At 42.0% G+C, this 17078-nt stretch overlaps 6 protein-coding genes across 6 annotated transcripts; 3 read left to right on the forward strand and 3 right to left on the reverse strand.

The window, feature by feature from the left end:
• Positions 1-451: 451 nt before the first annotated feature.
• EAE98_003072 (uncharacterized protein) lies at positions 452-2753 on the reverse strand (the record flags this gene model as incomplete). Its single annotated transcript, XM_038950692.1, has 2 exons — positions 452-2076; positions 2126-2753. The coding sequence occupies 2 exons, from the start codon at positions 2751-2753 to the stop codon at positions 452-454; spliced, it is 2253 nt and encodes a 750-aa protein (XP_038813221.1).
• A 737-nt stretch (positions 2754-3490) lies between these two features.
• EAE98_003073 (uncharacterized protein) lies at positions 3491-6871 on the reverse strand (the record flags this gene model as incomplete). The annotated part of the gene is made up of 3 exons (XM_038950693.1): positions 3491-5043; positions 5107-6783; positions 6832-6871. 3 exons carry the CDS (start codon positions 6869-6871, stop codon positions 3491-3493), a joined length of 3270 nt encoding a protein of 1089 aa, XP_038813222.1.
• Positions 6872-8078: 1207 nt separating this feature from the next.
• On the forward strand, positions 8079-8791 carry EAE98_003074 (uncharacterized protein; the record flags this gene model as incomplete). Its single annotated transcript, XM_038950694.1, has 5 exons — positions 8079-8132; positions 8210-8234; positions 8291-8575; positions 8635-8671; positions 8722-8791. The coding sequence occupies 5 exons, from the start codon at positions 8079-8081 to the stop codon at positions 8789-8791; spliced, it is 471 nt and encodes a 156-aa protein (XP_038813223.1).
• Positions 8792-9424: 633 nt separating this feature from the next.
• On the forward strand, positions 9425-9727 carry EAE98_003075 (uncharacterized protein; the record flags this gene model as incomplete). The annotated part of the gene is made up of 1 exon (XM_038950695.1): positions 9425-9727. The coding sequence occupies one exon, from the start codon at positions 9425-9427 to the stop codon at positions 9725-9727; it is 303 nt and encodes a 100-aa protein (XP_038813224.1).
• Positions 9728-10266: 539 nt separating this feature from the next.
• On the reverse strand, positions 10267-11098 carry EAE98_003076 (uncharacterized protein; the record flags this gene model as incomplete). The annotated part of the gene is made up of 2 exons (XM_038950696.1): positions 10267-10966; positions 11016-11098. The coding sequence occupies 2 exons, from the start codon at positions 11096-11098 to the stop codon at positions 10267-10269; spliced, it is 783 nt and encodes a 260-aa protein (XP_038813225.1).
• A 2997-nt stretch (positions 11099-14095) lies between these two features.
• Positions 14096-16422, forward strand: EAE98_003077 (uncharacterized protein). The gene is made up of 7 exons (XM_038950697.1): positions 14096-14220; positions 14276-14445; positions 14523-14757; positions 14814-14914; positions 14967-15463; positions 15533-15946; positions 16000-16422. The coding sequence occupies exons 1-7, from the start codon at positions 14212-14214 to the stop codon at positions 16197-16199; spliced, it is 1626 nt and encodes a 541-aa protein (XP_038813226.1). The 5' UTR covers positions 14096-14211; the 3' UTR covers positions 16200-16422.
• Positions 16423-17078: the final 656 nt, after the last annotated feature.

Raw genomic sequence — 17078 nt, forward strand, 5'->3', positions numbered from 1 at the left:
CGTGGCTAGTGTTGTATCTGAATGGTCCCTGATAGTATGTTGATATTGAACAAGTCAAATGGAATCCATTATAGCTTGAGGCATTCCCATATTAAATGCGGGCGGGGGGGGGGGGGGCAACCGTCGTGATTTTGGCTCGCAATAGAGTTACATATTACGAGAAGTCTTCATATCAGGTCATGGCACATCTCGAATTCCCTTACATTATTTCACGAAAAAGAAGACGGAAGATGAATAAGAAAATTTTGCTACAAGAGCTCGCTCTACTTGAATGACATATATCAAAAGTATGCAATTATTTTCATAGTGAGGAGGATTGATCATTCTCCAAGATACGGAGCCGGAAAAAACAAATCATTAGAACGACAGAACGACAGAAAGAAAACTTCCATTAGGACTTGAGACGAGACTGAATCATAGTGTGTTCTCCCCGATGCTTCATGAATCAGCATTATACAACAGTGATGAGATACCGATGATCAGGAGGTTCAGCATCTGATAGAATCTCAGAACAAGCTGCCTCAGCTGTCGCCAGACCTTGTTCTTCTAGAACTTGAAAGAATGGCTCATAAAGCCCAGAAACATTTTCCTTCTCCCTAGAATCATAATAAAGATTGGAAAAACTAAAATTCCCAATCCTTGTGTACTTCCTCGTTGCGGAATCCGTATTTTGGAGAACGATACCCAGAACGACCAATTCTGGTATCAATTCATGTTCACTGTTAATGAGACCAACGGTGCCTTCGCGTCCAATCAGTGGTACCAAATATACAAGTCGAGCATAATCTTTGTCAATGTCATCTAGACAGTCTAAACGGACTGGGAACTCCTTCTTTTGACAGCGAATATTCAACGAAATTGCAGCGTCACCTCTACATCCTGATCCATTTAAAGTCTCCGTAAAAACAATATGGCCAACTGCCATAGTAGAGCAAGCAAGTCGGATGAATCCATCAATAACCTGTCCGAAAGGATTGTGGCCGTAAGGAGTCGTACCGGCATCCACAACATGCGCATATCTAGTATCGAGCCTATCACCGTGTAATTGAGGCCATTCTACCGGCCCATCAATGGAAGTCCAAGACCAAGAAGGGGCTCGCCAGAGTGGTCGCTGCGAGGCCTTAGACCCCATTAGAACCCAACAAAGCTGTTCTTCGATATTTTTCCTCCACATCCCGGCCAAATACTGATCGCTATTCTCGTCGAATTTTAATTTTGCAATGCCAGAAAGTGCTGATAATTTATCTTTCCCATATGTTAAATTAGCTGCCGAATAAAGTTCAACGATCTGACACCAATTCCAGTTCCATCCGGACTCCCTTCTGCGACAGACAATTGGTCGAACATAACTTTCTGTAAATCCATCCGGGAAGAACTCTGACGCAATTAAAGACCTGCATTCCCAAAATGCACCACGATCACCAAAGTGAATGGTTCGTGGTGGCAAAACTTTCTCTTGCAGAGCCCATGCTCTTGTTCCAAGATGGGCTCCTAAGGTCGAACTTTCGTATTCGTACATTGTTAGAAAGTTCTGTACTCTTTGATTTCCATCATCAGTGATTCGTGCTCGAACGCCGCCACTAAAGTTTGGTTGTTTAAGAAAACAACCTTCGGTGCTGTCGCGAGCTGATGAGGCAGCTATATTGATGACAGAACCACCATATACTGAGCTCATTAGCGCAGCTTCTTTCTGCCAATCATCGTCGTCATTCTGTATAATGCACAAAGAGTCAATCCACAAGAAATCAATGCCGAGTTTTTGTGTAATGTTTGTTGCATCTTCGAAAGTCTTTGGAAGAATGTTCAGTGGTATCTCCTTCATTAGTTGGCCGATATTTTTAGTTGTAAGCTTGATAAACTCATGAGATCCCCAGCTATGAGATAGCGTTGCATATCGCAATCTCTCTTGATAATTAGCCGTGAGAACAAGTCGTGGCGATTCTCCGGCGACAAATATAAGCCGCTTTGGCAGAACCCCATCGTTATTGCTTTTGCAGACTTCATGCTTTTGGATACAATGCGATAGCCAATTGTTCGCTGTGCTGAATACATCTGGCAATCTGTCATAGCAATCGGCTTCATTCAATTAGTATGTTAAACAACGACATATGGTAATATGACGAACCTGATACTGGGAGAAAAGAGGACACGAATACCAGCTCCATCGCTATCCCGTGGTTACAATCATTGCAGACCTTCCCCGGTAGATTGAGCCAGAGCAGTTGTATTGGGTTTATATCAGCGTTTTGAATGGATATATATGAAATTGACCTCTCGCTTAAGAGCAACAAGCGATTCTCAATTCTACGAAAGAGATCGAGTAGCCTCGTATCTTTGAGGCGTTGGATCAAAAACGCGCAAAATTTGCATCCAGCCCGTGTTGATGCTTCTAATTCGAATGAGTTACATGGCCTCACAGCAGTGTGCTCCCAGCCATGCTCTGAACCAGGCTCTGAAACGTGCTCTCTAGTTGAAGAATTGCCCAACGTCGGCCAACTATCAAAAAGTTCTTGACATTTGATGCAAAATCTTCCGAGAATTGGAGTCGCTGCCGAATCCAATATGCGCTGTTCAAACAAATTCTCGTCTAGCTCATCAGATGCTACAGCTTGAAGTAGATGATGATCTGAATAAAGATCATAAGCGTCTGTTGACATGTATTCTTCAAACCATTCCCTCAAGCCCTCATTCTGAGCGTTGAACTTTTTTGGGTTGGAATCTCCATCATCAGAAATTTGGATGTTGCTGGCCATTTTCGCTTGCTTCGTGAGAGACACATGAACTATTAAACGTGGCCAGGAGGGAACCTTATCGCTTTGCCGGTATAGGATTAAAACAGAGGAGCAATCCAGATACAGCAGAAGATCAAAATATTTCTATTCCTAACTCCAATATCTCATCCACAGTGAAGGTAACTCCACCGCGATCCCAATGCGTCACCTCTATGCAAAAGAATAAACTAGCATGAAAGATCGTGAATACTCATATAGCAGTATCTCAAGTCATAAATATCGTTGTAAATCAGTTGTGAAATATAAAAGATTGTTGAAGATGGTCTCTGATTATGGCGTGACATTAGATGCAAGCATGAGATGAGAAATTAGTGTCGCTGCACGGACCATGTAACACTGAGTTCCCCTCCTCGAGCCTCCCTGCCCCTTTCGTCGCCAACGAATCACTTGGTGGTTAATGGGTGACATTTGTAAGATTTCTACTTGGTGTAACTATTAAAGTGTACACTGCAATATTCCATACACATAAGACTTCATATGGGTGACAATTCTTTCAAACTGGATGTATCTATCATCTTTTGTATTTATAACTTTTGAAGATCCATTTATACTAAAAGGAGAGAAAGCATTACAGTCAACACACGCTCCAATGCCATGATCATAAGATACAAACTCCGTCACTGTAGTATACCAAGACCAAATCATCATTAATCACGAAGAAAAACATGAGAACCATAAGAACATTCCGCCAACCTACGCTACCCACTTCGTCGCATCCAACCCAAGAATCTCAATTTCCTAGAATCCGACTCAGCAGACTCACTCCTTTGTGGCTGCGGCCCCGTGCTCGTGAAACTTCTCTGAGGAGCTCCTGCAGAGATCATAGGTAAACCTGACCAGGTCGTCGGTTGTACTAGGGAAACTGGCCTATGAACTTTTGCTGGAGATCTAATGACACTTTCGGTCGATGTAGAGGCCGATCGAAGAGCTCGGATACTCAAGAGATATTTGGGGTCTTTTTCATTCATATTATTTAACGTGTTGGGAGAGGTGGCCGTTGCTGGTCTTGCGGGTGGTGAAGGTGTGCGGAGTAGACTTCGGTCGATTGGCGTTTCGAGAACCGACTCCTGTATATTATTATTGAGAGTTTGTGGAGAAGGGTGAGGCGAACTAGAGTTAGTGCAATCTTTTAAGGCATCTGGTCGCAAGTTCCCTGCGGAGTTTTGAACAAGACAATTGTCATCAGACTTTGTTAAAGTTTCTGCTTTGGTAATCTTGATAGGAGATGGTGGGGATGGGGACTTGCTAGAGCCTTGATCGCTTCCCAACGTAGACTTTTCTATGTGAGCCCGAATACGTTTCAAGTGGAGGTCACTTGATGCTTTCAGCGTTCCTGGTCTAATTTCCGCAGTGGGAGTATGAAGGTCAATGCTAGTTGTGTTCACAGGACTCTCTGGAATATCGGGCATATGCCTTTCACTAAATTGCGATCTTCTTTTGGTCGAGAAATTGGGAGCTTTAGGCAATGGTTTGTCTTTCTCGTTGTAGATTGATCGATGACTTTCTTCTCCAAAAGGAAGGACTTCTCTTTGATTTGTCTTTTGACTGTCACAAGTAATGTCTGATCCTTGTTGAACTATGTTAATTACAGCAGTATTAGATGTTTTCTCTTCTTGACTATTCAAATCAGCTTCAGGATCTTCGTTTAACTGACGATAGAAGTAACCAGGGCTGAAATCTCTGGAGTTTCGTGGATTCAGCTTTTTTGTATGTCGTTTCGAGTTGTTACGATCCTCCGCCTCCATGACTTGATAGGTCAACGCAGACTTCTCCGTCGAATCTAGTAAATGCTTCACTGGGCTATGAGATGGATCAGTCGAAGTCGTTGATGGTGAAAGTTCCTGATACAGTTTGACATTATCACCAACTGTCGTAACAGATAGCGAAGTATCTGGTCTCACTGGGAGATCATCATTGTTTCCAGGGTGTTCAAGAGAGTAGACTGACGCCTCGTACAACCATGGACTATGGAGACTTTCCTCATAATTCGGAAATTGTGGTGACATCGGAGCAATAGAAGCACTATATAGATCTGGTGTCTGCTTTATGGCTGAATAAAGTTGCGGAAGTGGTGGCCAAGCAGATCGATCGGGCACAAAAGATTGGCGCGAGCTTTCTCCATGTCCGAAAATAGCTTTGAGTAAAGTTCTGGTATAATCTAGAGGAAATCCGGCGATTCTAACCGATGTAACAGTGCCACGAAGGTTTATTATTGCATCACAAAATTGCATAGCTTCCTTCGGGAAGTATTCTGGTACAATAATTAGTAGGGAACGGAAAGAATTTCGAACCATGAAGCAAAGGGCAAACCTACCAAACAATTCATCTGCCTTCCAATCGGGATCATTGTCATCAACTGGACGATAACCATTGAAACGTCGACACAATAGAGTAAGCTCAGCCATCTTACCACGTCGCTGTATCAAACCACTGACAAGATCAAGTAGAAGACTTTCCATTTTTTCCATGTTGTACTCGAATCGCCTAGCAAACTTCAGCGCATTGCCACCGAACCGAGTCAGGTCGAGTTCAATTGTGAGGTGTTGAATCCTATTCAAAAAATTGGGCAACCAAATACTCGAGAGCGGAGTGAAAATCGAACTGCAAAATGGAGTCAAGGTAACATGAAAGTGATATTCGGTCCAAAAGTAGGTCAAAATATCATTTCTCATGAAGCTGAAAGATGCCAATGCTCCAGAAACAATTTCAAGGATGCTCCACGGTGAAGTGAAGTAGTAACCATGATAGCAATTCCTCCAAGCAAATTCAGGGGATAGAGATATCGTAGTGTCTGTGCTACTAGGTAAGCAGTAAGAATATATCTTACGGCGAACTGTTGTAGGCATATCAAAAAATGGAGAAAAATTGTCGTTCTGTCGGGGTGGAAGGCAATTCTCGAAACTCTCATTTGAATCCATAGGGACGCCATCGTTAGCGCAAAGGTCCCAATTCCTGTCGAAGGGAGGATCCCAAGGAAGGGTAGTCTCTTTGGCAGTCGTCGAGATGTAGGTTTGTTGAGATCTTGAGGTTTCTCTACTGGGCCCCAATGCTAAACGCTGAAGTCGTGTAGGTTGAGAAGATTTTTTGCTTTTTGTAGACGAGTGGCGAGAGAGAGATAGCCAACTCGAGCGATTAGACTTGCTTGAATTTGATGGAGGTTGAAGAGTCAATAACATGTCATTCTGTGGAGAGCTGACTTGGACACCTTCTGGGATTTGGAATGAAACTACTGACGTTCGCTTTGCAGCTGGAGGCGGAAGGGGTGGTTCGAAGTTCAGTTTTGTCTGATTCATTATGGGTGGAGCCCACACTCCTGCAGAATATCTGCTAGATGTAGATGATGCTCGAGTTGGAAGCGAGACATTTTTCTCCGGCAATTGCAATTCCCTTATAGATTGAATGGAGGATCGAATATTAGGAGTTGTCGAGGAAGAATGGAATTTCCTAGGAAGGCGCGATTCAGCCGAAGATGACGTTTGAGTTGGAAGGAACTGACTGTCTCCTTGTGAAGGAACATCCTTGAGTGATTGGACAGAACGTTTCTTATCGGTAAAGAAGGTAGTGGAAAGGGATCTCGTAAGTTTGCTTGTAGTGGATGCTGCACGAGTTGGAATTTCTTTCTTGGGCGAGAAAATTTCTTGCATAGATTGCACAGACATTCTGTTGCTGAAAGAAAACGGCCTCGACGTGCGCACTTTGTTGACTTCTGATGATGAATTGTTCGGAGGCAATTGGCCTTGCTGTGAAGACAATATTTCAGTGGATTTAGTGACAACATGACTGTTGGGAGATAAAGAGGTGGGCTTTTTGAATCTGCTAGATTTCGATGATATGCTAGGTGGCAGAGATTGGCCTTTGAGTGAGGTCAAAGAATTGTGAGTTGATTCAACAGAGCAACCACTGGTCTGGGAAGTTGTTGGAGACCCAGATTTTCGAGAGAGGGGAGACAAAGATCGTTTAATTGACCCAACAATAGACCGTCGCAATGACACTGATATTGTTAGCAGGATTTGGATAAAAGATTAATCTCAGAGCTTACATCTCTTATTGCCAGAGCCTATCTTCTCTGTATAGTCCATGGCTTCTGGAGTTTTAATAAAAAAGTTGTTTAAGAAGTAGTGTGATGCGCCGAAAGATCGGTTAAGATAATTGATTATTTGATCACAGTGAACTGAAATTTCACTAGCGAGCAATATCAGCAAGGCTGTGCAAAACCTGTGAATAGGTAAATAGGTGAGGGATGAAGTTTGTTCGAGATGTCTTTAGTGAATTTCACATTCTATATTCAATAGCAGATTGTTAATAATGACTTCTTCATATTAAGCTCCCTCGCGTGAAAATGTCTAACCAGTCTACGCTCCATGTTTAACTAATTTGCCAATTTATCAGTATCTTTAGATACAACAACGTGGCAGGAGAAAGGTATGTTCCAAAATGCTCATACTTTTCCCAGGAAATGATGGAAAGTGCGATCTGAACTTATGTTTCAAAGAAACTCTACAGCTCTCAGAAGAAACCTTCATCCTAGAATATTTCTGGACTCGAGTTATGAATCAGGAACATTCAAAATCTTGCAAAAATGGCTCCATATTGAAAGATTTCACTGTCTCATCTCAAAATCCTCACTCGAGAACCCTACATGTAGGAAATGATGCACCACGATCTCAATTTGTGACCATGGAACTCTGAGATATGCCCGCTAGCTAAGCGACCCCCAATGTGAAAAATACACCGGGTGGGTAGCCAGTCAGTATATCTACTCATGCCTGGTGAGTAGGTGTTGCCATGAGGGAAGTATCATTCCTCTGTTAACAGTGGCAGTTTTCATTAATCTTCGATCAGAGCCTGCGTAACCTAAACATTGTCATACATATCCTGTGACCCTGAGCCACTAGATCTATGTATCATCCAGGAGCGTCATGTTGATATATTGGAACAAATACTCTGAGTGCCAGACAGAGAATTCCGATATCTGGCAATACATGCTTAGATATTGCTATGGCAGGTTCTGTTGAGAATCCCTGAGGTCTGTCCATTGTAAAGGTTCCGATATCACTTGAAGTTGTCACAATGTTGTAAGACTACGATATCGGAATAACAGATATTCCGGACCCCGCCATCGTCATAATTGATTTTTGAAAACCATTTCTTTCCTTTTACACAAACGGAACGCATAGAATTTGATCGCACACAACAGGCATATCCTTAGGACTTTCACTCTTTGAGACATCCTCAACACAAAATTACTACAACTGCACTCTCTGATAGTTTATCACAATCGCAAGCATGAGTGCGCCACCTGCCAAGTTCGATGCCGAAAAGGCAGACAATTTTGAAGATGTAAGTTATCCTCCATTGTATGCGCGCAAAACGCTCTTATATACACATTACTCTCCACGGAACTGATGAATTTGTAGATTGAGAAACAATTCGCAGTCAAAGGTTCGCATATCTCCAAGATCTTTTTCTAAACACCCCGCCATTAACATCGAAATTAGCTGTTCAACATATGTCCACATATTGGGCTATCCTCGAAAAAGTCCGCGGATCCTCTCTCAGACTCACAAAAATCGACAACGAGATCTATGAACATTTGATGAAGGATTTCCCAGAACTTGATCCGGCAGCCACAATCAATGAGGATGAAATGAAGAGCAAGACAGGAAAAGAGAGATGGAGAAATTTCATGATGAAATATGAGAAGACCGTGGAGGATTACAATTTCGGAACGATGTTGAGAACGAGTCCAAAATCTGAATATGAACAAGACGCAACCATTTTTGGTATGTTGATGTTAAGGTGGTCATTCGGCAATGATGAAGCTAACGATGGCCTTGTATAGTCCCAAGAATGCAATTCTATGCTTATGAGATTGCAAGGTTAGTCGATTTTACCTACATGAAGCAAATTTTCCCTAACAACTCAATAGGAACCGCAAAGGTTTGAACGATTGGATCTACGAAAAAGAGCACCCAGAGGCCGAAAAGAAGGCTGCTTAGGAAAATGACTCAAATAATAAATTTCGTTTAAAAACATTATACCCTCGATCATCAGAACATACATTTAGCATTATATTCTATAGCCATGGTGGAACTGAACACGTGAGAACTCGAAGCCGAGTCTTTCTTATACACTGACGCCGCACGTTATCACCCGTTTGAGATCTAAGTTTCTTGTCTTTGATCTGCTTCCCAGATTATATATAGGTTGATGTACTTGGGCATTTGTAACCAGTGCTTTCGGGAATCTAACACATGTTCGATCTGAGCAAAGATAACCTGTAACTCTGCAATCCCCAGTTTATTTTAAATCCGCAACTATGTATCCTGCATCTCTACGACCTGTATTTCAACAACCTGTATCTCAACGCCCTGCATTTATACACCTTTTAATTGTATAACCTGCGATTTTGCAATTAAATGACTCTTGGCTTTAAACAATCTTAAAATGTTCAGCCAAGTGGCCAGACCAACTCCAGCTTCGGTGGTAATATAAAGACAATGGTATTAACTCGTTTTTATAAGTATTTATTTTCTTCATTATAACAATTTCACTCATCTCTCTACACAACTGACTTCTTCTGATACCTCTACACTCGATTATCAATTTTAAAATAAATATCTATATACACGATGCCAACCATACCTAAAACCCAAGAACGTGCTAAGAAGAGTGGAGATGCAAACAACCGAATTGGCGAGAAGACCGATGTGAGCAAGGGATCTAAGGTCGGGAAAGCATCGGATTCAACTGATAAAATCCCAAGATCATCGAATGGAAAGTGGGATGATGGTGTGAAAACTATGAGACGAGTTCAAAAGAAGGACGATGCGGATGATAGAAAGGCTAATGGGGTGCAAGGCGTGTTAGCTAATGCAGCTAAAAATGTGGTGGACCCCAAGAAACAGGGAGGAAAACATGGGCTGTTGAGATGAGAAACCATGGATAAAGAAACACACGGTGCGGGCAGAGAGAAGAAGGGACTTTGTTAAGTAATTTGGCAACTGTTTCATCTAGGTGCGGGGCGGAGCGGGTTCTTATATGTACCTAGACGGAGGGGGGGGTAAAATGGTATGGGAATGTGTACGGAAATTTGCAAACTGAATGATTCGGTCCAGGGCTGGTTTTTGAGATTACGGGTACTGCGTTCTGTTTGTCAGATTGAAGTTGTCAGGATACTCAACCTTATACACTCATTAGCATATGGAATGGAGTTTGGGTCACAGAATTTCATGAGTGAAATTGAGAAAATGTTTGATTTGTGAATTCCCCATAATCTGAAGTAACTTGGATTTGAAAGCCTTTGAAGTACTTCGGCTGTTTGTTAATTTTATATCCCATCCCTAGCAGTTGAACGACTTAGCATGTTTCGTTGCTCTTATTGATCTCGCTTCCCTCACACGAATGCTCCCAACCAGATCTTTAAATTTGCTTATCTTCTTTTCATCCATACCCAACATCCAGCAACTTCCATTCATACATCAGTCTCGCTATTGAAATATGTCTCTCTATACTTGGGACAAATCTCATTCCATGCATGCTGATGATAGTCACAGAGCTTGACTCTCGCAGGATTCCTGGGATCCGTTTCTACCTTCCAAGGAGACGCCGCTGGTTCCCAAATGGCCTTCATCGTATCAGATTGAAGTCCATCTGCCCATAAAAGAGCATTGTCAATGCTCGCGTCTGATTCTCTACATTTCGAGCCAAAGTAACATCCTAATGATTGTGTAACGTAACATCGTGCGAGGAAACGTCGTGCCGTTGAATGTGTTTGAGTGGAGGACTCAGGCTTGGTATGTTTGTACCCATACATGATAGTTGCCATTGTTGGAAAATTATTCGATTTGAAGTAAAAAGAAACGATGCGATTCATCATCACATCTTGCAAGATGGGGATCTCCTTCTTCTCGGCAAAGATGTAGAGATCCCACAGAACTTCGATGTTTCTGATGGTTTCTGGAAGCCAAAATCTGCCCCGATATGCGAATTGCAAGAATCCTGTGAAGACTTTTGGATCGACCTCAAGCTTGAAGTATGTAGAGTTTCCAATGGGACCGAGGATACTAGTGAAGAGTCTGCATTGGTAGCGAGTGAGTAGCTCGCGATGCATGATGAACTCTTTCTCTTCGCTGTAATGCACAGCGGCTATCTTTACCATGACATGGTTTGCACTGCAGATTCAATTAGTATATCTTACATGCGGCGAAATGTTTTATTCACCGGTTCTCGCCAGGGAGTGGAGCAAAACGAGGGTCTGCTTCTTGCCAGTTGTAGGTGGCGAGAGTTTGAGATATAGATGGCATTTTGTATGCTAAATTATTCTTGGAATATGAAAAAAGTTGTCTAGTCTCGAGTAGAATATCTGTGAGATATGTCATATGAAGAAGTGACTATCTTTGAAGAAAACTTTCGAGTTTCTATCTTTCGTGGTTTGGAGGTGGACTTTTGGTAGTATGTGAACATTGAAAATTTATCTGTGAAGATGTTGTGTCAGGAAAACAGAGTAGAAAGTTCACATGTATAGACAGTTCAGTATCTACGGTTGCAACTCTACAATTTTTTAGTTCCTTGCAGTATGGGCAAGTCCGGGAGATCCACTGATCATAGTAAAACGTCTTCGCAGTACAGTTCTACCGTACCGCGAGGTCTAGAGTGTCCGAATGCTATTAAATTGCACATCTCGAGGTAGCTTGTGGATCATTTGTTGGATGATTTCGAGAGCTCAAAATCCAGCAGAGTGATTTGAATACGGTATACTAAGTGACCCGACTGCGGGTTATATCTTCGCACTGAAACTCGCTCATCCTTAGCCAATACTGTTCTTCTCATTGCAATGTTCTTACAATAGCTTTGCAATCTAGTCAACAACATCTTGTAATGTTCCGGTCGTAGAATAGAGACAATCTATGCTGACCGTACACTTGACAGTACCTCAGTCTCCACAAGGAGAGCTAATATTTTCACAACTGTCTTGATGAAACTGTCACTGTCATTCTCTAAATTTCCCACTGACGATTTTAAAGCCCACCACAATGCGTGAGCTGAAACGAACCGCATCTCAGAAGGAACATCACTGAGAATCTCAGTTTATTGTCGATGCCAGCAAATGATTTGGACCAGGCTTGACGGTGTCATTTACGGGAAAATTGAGACTTCAACTGGTAGTAATACTTGCACGAGCAAAGTCATTTCCCACAGAGACCCCCCAGAGATTGAAATCGTGATTATAGCTCCTTGTTAAATCGGGGGTTTGAAATAACTATTGATTTGAAATTAGAAAAACATGCAACATCACTCAGAAGTACACTTGGATGGGAGCCAATGGATGAAAATTCGATGTACAGGTGTAGGAAGATCCAGTGTGTAAAACCAAGATCTGCTTTGTCCGGTTTTTTGGCCCTTATCCCTATAAACAACGGGATGTATGTTTACATCATTCTAGAGGTATCTAGATTTATCTTTCAAAACTCAACAAGCATACATCATCTTCTTCCTCGTAACTTAAATTTTATGCAATGCAGCTACGGTCTGATAGTAAAAATCAGTGGGGGATCCAAAAATTTAGTCCCTTTGGAGACATGGCACGCTTGGAATTGACCGTGTATTAAATACAAGTGAAAAAAATCCTTGCTCTTATCTATCTGGAAGTCTCACTGCCAATAGGTAGCAAATAGACACAGTACGACTATCTCACAAGAGCGGTTCGTCAGAGGGAATAGACTTGGAGCTGGTTGTGAGATTTTGAACATGACAATCTCCATTGAGACAGTTAGTAACTGATTCCAATTTGCCAATACCTTATCCAAATCCTCAGAACTATTTAGCATGAGATTTTAATCTTGGTACAGCAGTTCAGAAATATTATGACGGCTCTCCTTGTAACTTGTATCAATGAATGACTGGAGAGCGCAAGCAGTAGCTACTACTTCTTCCCGCCGACCATCATAACCGCAAATGGAATTTCTTCGGCCTTTCCATGACACCAGCTTCAAAGCCTTCACTTGCGGTAGTAAATATCCTCAGTTTCTCCAATCTTTATAACCTTTGCTTGTTTTAATCGTTGAAAATGGAAAGATTCAGTAAGCCTTACCACGCCACAACCTCTTCCTATCAGAATAGTAACATTGAACAATTCTGAGCTCGGTCCAAAGATATCTCAAATTACACCACAAGAATGATCACGAGGCAATCTAGTTCTGACAACATCCTCGCATTAAGAAATACTCATAAGAATTATGACATAATGACGTAGAAGCGGTATCCTAAATCTACCAAGGGATGACGGCTCAGTAAGTAAGCATGATTCATTGAAGCTCAGCTTTTGCCAAGCATATCTCACAACTATTCTCAGAGAGAACTGTCTTGTTCACAGTTGATTTGAAATCAGACCAGTCATAATTCAAAGACCTGTAGACTCTACCTCCCTTGCTTGATGACCTCGGGGAGCAAGTAGTCAGGTGTGAAGCAATCCCAGCTCGTCCCTCAGCCCCTTTCTCGTGCATCCTAAAGCTAATATGAAGCGAGAAGAATGTAATTATTTGACGACCTTCCTCAGATTCAACGTTGTTTCAATTGGAATAATATGTGACCCTCGGATGAGCAAGGTACCTGCGTAAATTAACGAGTAAGGCTGATTTTACCATTCAATGCCAGCTTTGGTTGCGCTCAATAATAAAAGTTCATCACGAGCATTTGGGGGTCTCATCTCAACGTTGTATCAAGTATCATAAATATAATTGAGGCTGTCCCTCAGCGCGGCACGATAGATAATCGAAAAACTCGAACACTAATCTTAGTGAGATTTCAGGCACCTGCGTAACCAATCCTAACAAGCTGGTTTCTAATCATTCAATATGTGAGCTCCAATACAACCATTTAGGGATACATGTTAGAAATTTACGATGATCAGCTAAGCCGTATGACAAGATTTTGCCGTGAAAAGCGTATTCTCGGTAAGTTGTGCCGCTTCATCACGCCCCATGAATGTAAGCTTACCGTTTTAAAGAAAAGTAATATCGGTAAGGCTATTAGGATCACAACAATATTGAAAAAGATACGAAGTCACAAGTCAGCTCAACGGTAAGCTTATAGGAATCCATACCATCCCACCCCGTAATATCGGTGGCGGTGTATTGTGCCCCGAAAATTGGAAGAGTCACGCCCATGTTCTGAGGTATTGCTTTCAGCTTCTGCGCACGCCTCTTACGCGTTATGGTCGTCAAAATGGAGGGAACTGTATTGAAGTGTTGAATTTAGAAGCCTAGCTATGCATTCTTGTAATCTATAAATTAAAGGTTATCCCACGAACCTCTACAACTACTACTAAACTATTCAACATTGCCCCCTCTTGTTTTTTTTTCAAGCAACAAACTCAATCTATCACATTCAAACCTATCCTAATTAAATTCAAAGAAAAATGGCTCAAGTACGTAGCGCAAGTCTTTTTCCATTGAAATGAGCCGAACTAACTTAACTATTAGAGCAATGGCGTAACGTCAGAACCGGCCATCACAACGATGAACGGTGCTCCCGTACTAAAGCCAGCATCTACCCAAAGAATTGGCAATCAGCTTAGAGCCACTCTTCTGCTTCAAGATATCAATCTCTTGGAATTGATCCAACATATTACCCATGAGCGAATTCCTGAGCGGTAAGCCGAAGAGAACACTACTCTTCATCACTTATTGCAAGTCTGTATTTGAACTCAACTAATCTGATCATCTTTAGTGTCGTCCATGCAAGAGGTACTAGCGCTCACGGATACTTTGAGGTCACAGACGACATCTCGGATGTCACATCCGCAGCTTTTCTAAACCGGGTTGGAAAGCAGACCGATTTGTTCTGCCGCTTCTCTACAGTAGCCGGTCGAGCAGAATCTGCCGAAACCGTTCGGGATACTCGTGGTTTTGCTTTCAAAATGTTTACTGAGGAAGGTAACTTAGATTGGTTGTTCCTTAGCACTGTAAGTCAATTTGGACGAGTATACAAGAAGTGCTCAAAAGCTTATATTCTACTTAGCCTGTCTTCCCAATTCGGGATGGAGCTAAATTCCCATCTTTCACTCATGCAACCAAGAAGAATCCACGAAGTGGCTTACCTGATCACAAGGCATTCTGGGAGTACGTTTTGATTCTTTGCTATGCTATTTGACAGACTTTTAACTCCTTATAGCTACTTCACTCACAACCAAGAGGGGATTCACTTCCTTATGTTCCTCTTCAGTGACCGTGCTACACCGGTCGATTTCCAACACGCCGACATCTTCAGTATCAACACCTACAAGTTCACCAAATCAGACGGTTCATTCACATATGTGAAGATACATCTTAAGACCAACCAAGGAGTGAAAAACTTTACACAAGATGAGGCCAATCAAAAGGCTGGTGTCGACCCAGACTTCCAAACTCGCAGTCTTTATGAAGATATCGAAAATCAGAAGTATCCAACGTGGGATGTCTTTGCGCAAATCATTGATCCTGTCAAAGCCGAGCATTATCATATCAATATCTTCGACGCAACTAAAACATTCCCATTTTCGGAATTTCCTCTTCGCAAATTCGGCAAAATTACACTAAACAGGAACGTGGATAATTTCTTCGCCGAACAAGAGCAAAGTGCTTTTAGTCCAACAAATCTTGTCCCAGGATGGGCTCTGACTCCAGATCCTAGTAAGTTCTTTCTTCTAGTCAACAAGGACTGTGGTTTTCCGTCTATAACAATTCTAACAAGCATACTAGTTATTCAAACCCGTGCTCTTGCCTACGCAGACACTCAAAGATATCGCCTTGGAGCCAACTTTGTCCAACTCCCTGTCAACGCTCCATACAACAAGCCCTTTACTCCTCTCATTAGAGACGGAGCTGCTACTGTCAACGGCAACTTCGGTGGTACTCAGAATTACTTCCCATCCTCTTTCTACAATGTTGGAGTGGCGACACAATATGCACAGCCTGATGAGGAACAATTCCAAGGAACAGTCGTCAACTTTGAGAGTCAAGTCGTCGATGCAGACTACGTGCAGCCAAGAATATTCTGGGAGAAGACATTGGCTAAAGAGCCAGGTCAACAAGATAACTTTATCAGCAATGTTGCGGGTCATTTAAGCTCTGTTACTGGAGACATGGGGCTTCAAGTTCGGCAAGCGGTCTATGGTATGAAATATAATCATCCCTTAATTTAGATTATTTACTAACTTTTTAACCAGCAATGTTCGGCAAAGTCAACTCAGATCTTGGCAAGAGTATTGAAACTTCAACAGAGGCTTTGATAAAGCAAAACGAGACTGTAACAGTGACCAAAGATCTGAACAATATCAAGATCAGCAAGCAAAATGGAGTGAAAAATGGAATACTAAATGGTAACAGCCATAACAGTGGTATGTTCGCTCATAAGAATTGGAACTAGGAGATGTTGGTTTTGTTGTATTTGTAATGTATTGTTGGCGGTTGGAGCGAGTAAAGTCTGTTTTCTGAATATACGGTTTGTGTAGTTATAAGCGTTATAAGTGCGGGGATGCATTTTCCCCAATCGTGTGAACGAGAAGGGGTAGAAGAGATAGAAGAAGAAGCGGATAATTTTAATTTGTTTTGGATGTATTTGACGCCTTGCATTTGAGTATCAAGAAAACGGACATCCCTCATTGGAAAATTCTCAAAAGTCAAGCCGCACAAAGAGCTGGAAACTTATCCCAAGTTCCAGGAGTTCTGCGCTGTTTTACCAAGTAGCTCGGAATCTCGAATCAATCAACGAGATAGGGAGTGGTTCTTTACACCACACAAACTTAGGGTGAAAGACAGCAGAAACTCATACGAAAGCCGTTTCTTTGCCGCTTGAAAGAGGAGCCTCTAATAATCTCGGGAGTTCGAGATTGCTCAATTCGATCTCTTGACTTAAGAATTCACGTTCCCAGGGCTACCATGGATGTGTAATGTATTGATCATTTAATATAATGGAATAAGGATAATCATATTGCGTATTGAACGAGGTGGAAAATATAAAGCAAACACGCTTGGGGGGCAGCAAATCCCGTCGCCTATTTCTAAACCCACATTAATTGTAATTTGGTATTGATGGTTATTTGAGAGACAGCATGAACGACGATAATTGGAATTTCTTGGAGGAATTATGAACGATTGTAGGAGAAACTCAAATAACAATTTTTGAACGAAAAATTCTTCGATTATTTACAAAGCTTCGGTATAATGTTCTCTTGTCTGGTTGACCCACGACTGTATGCGCCTTCCTTAGTCCCTGGTATATGCCTCCTAGAATTCTAAACGCCAC

This window comes from Botrytis deweyae (assembly GCF_014898535.1).
Source record: "Botrytis deweyae strain B1 chromosome Unknown BDEW_005, whole genome shotgun sequence".
In the NCBI taxonomy this organism is placed as follows: domain Eukaryota; kingdom Fungi; phylum Ascomycota; class Leotiomycetes; order Helotiales; family Sclerotiniaceae; genus Botrytis; species Botrytis deweyae.

Bases quoted from the DNA above. Each gene is read 5' to 3' on its own strand.
- EAE98_003077 (XM_038950697.1), top strand. The intron at 15,464-15,532 runs GTAAGTTCTTTC...CAAGCATACTAG, and splicing joins GGCTCTGACTCCAGATCCTA to TTATTCAAACCCGTGCTCTT. The intron at 15,947-15,999 runs GTATGAAATATA...CTTTTTAACCAG, and splicing joins AGTTCGGCAAGCGGTCTATG to CAATGTTCGGCAAAGTCAAC.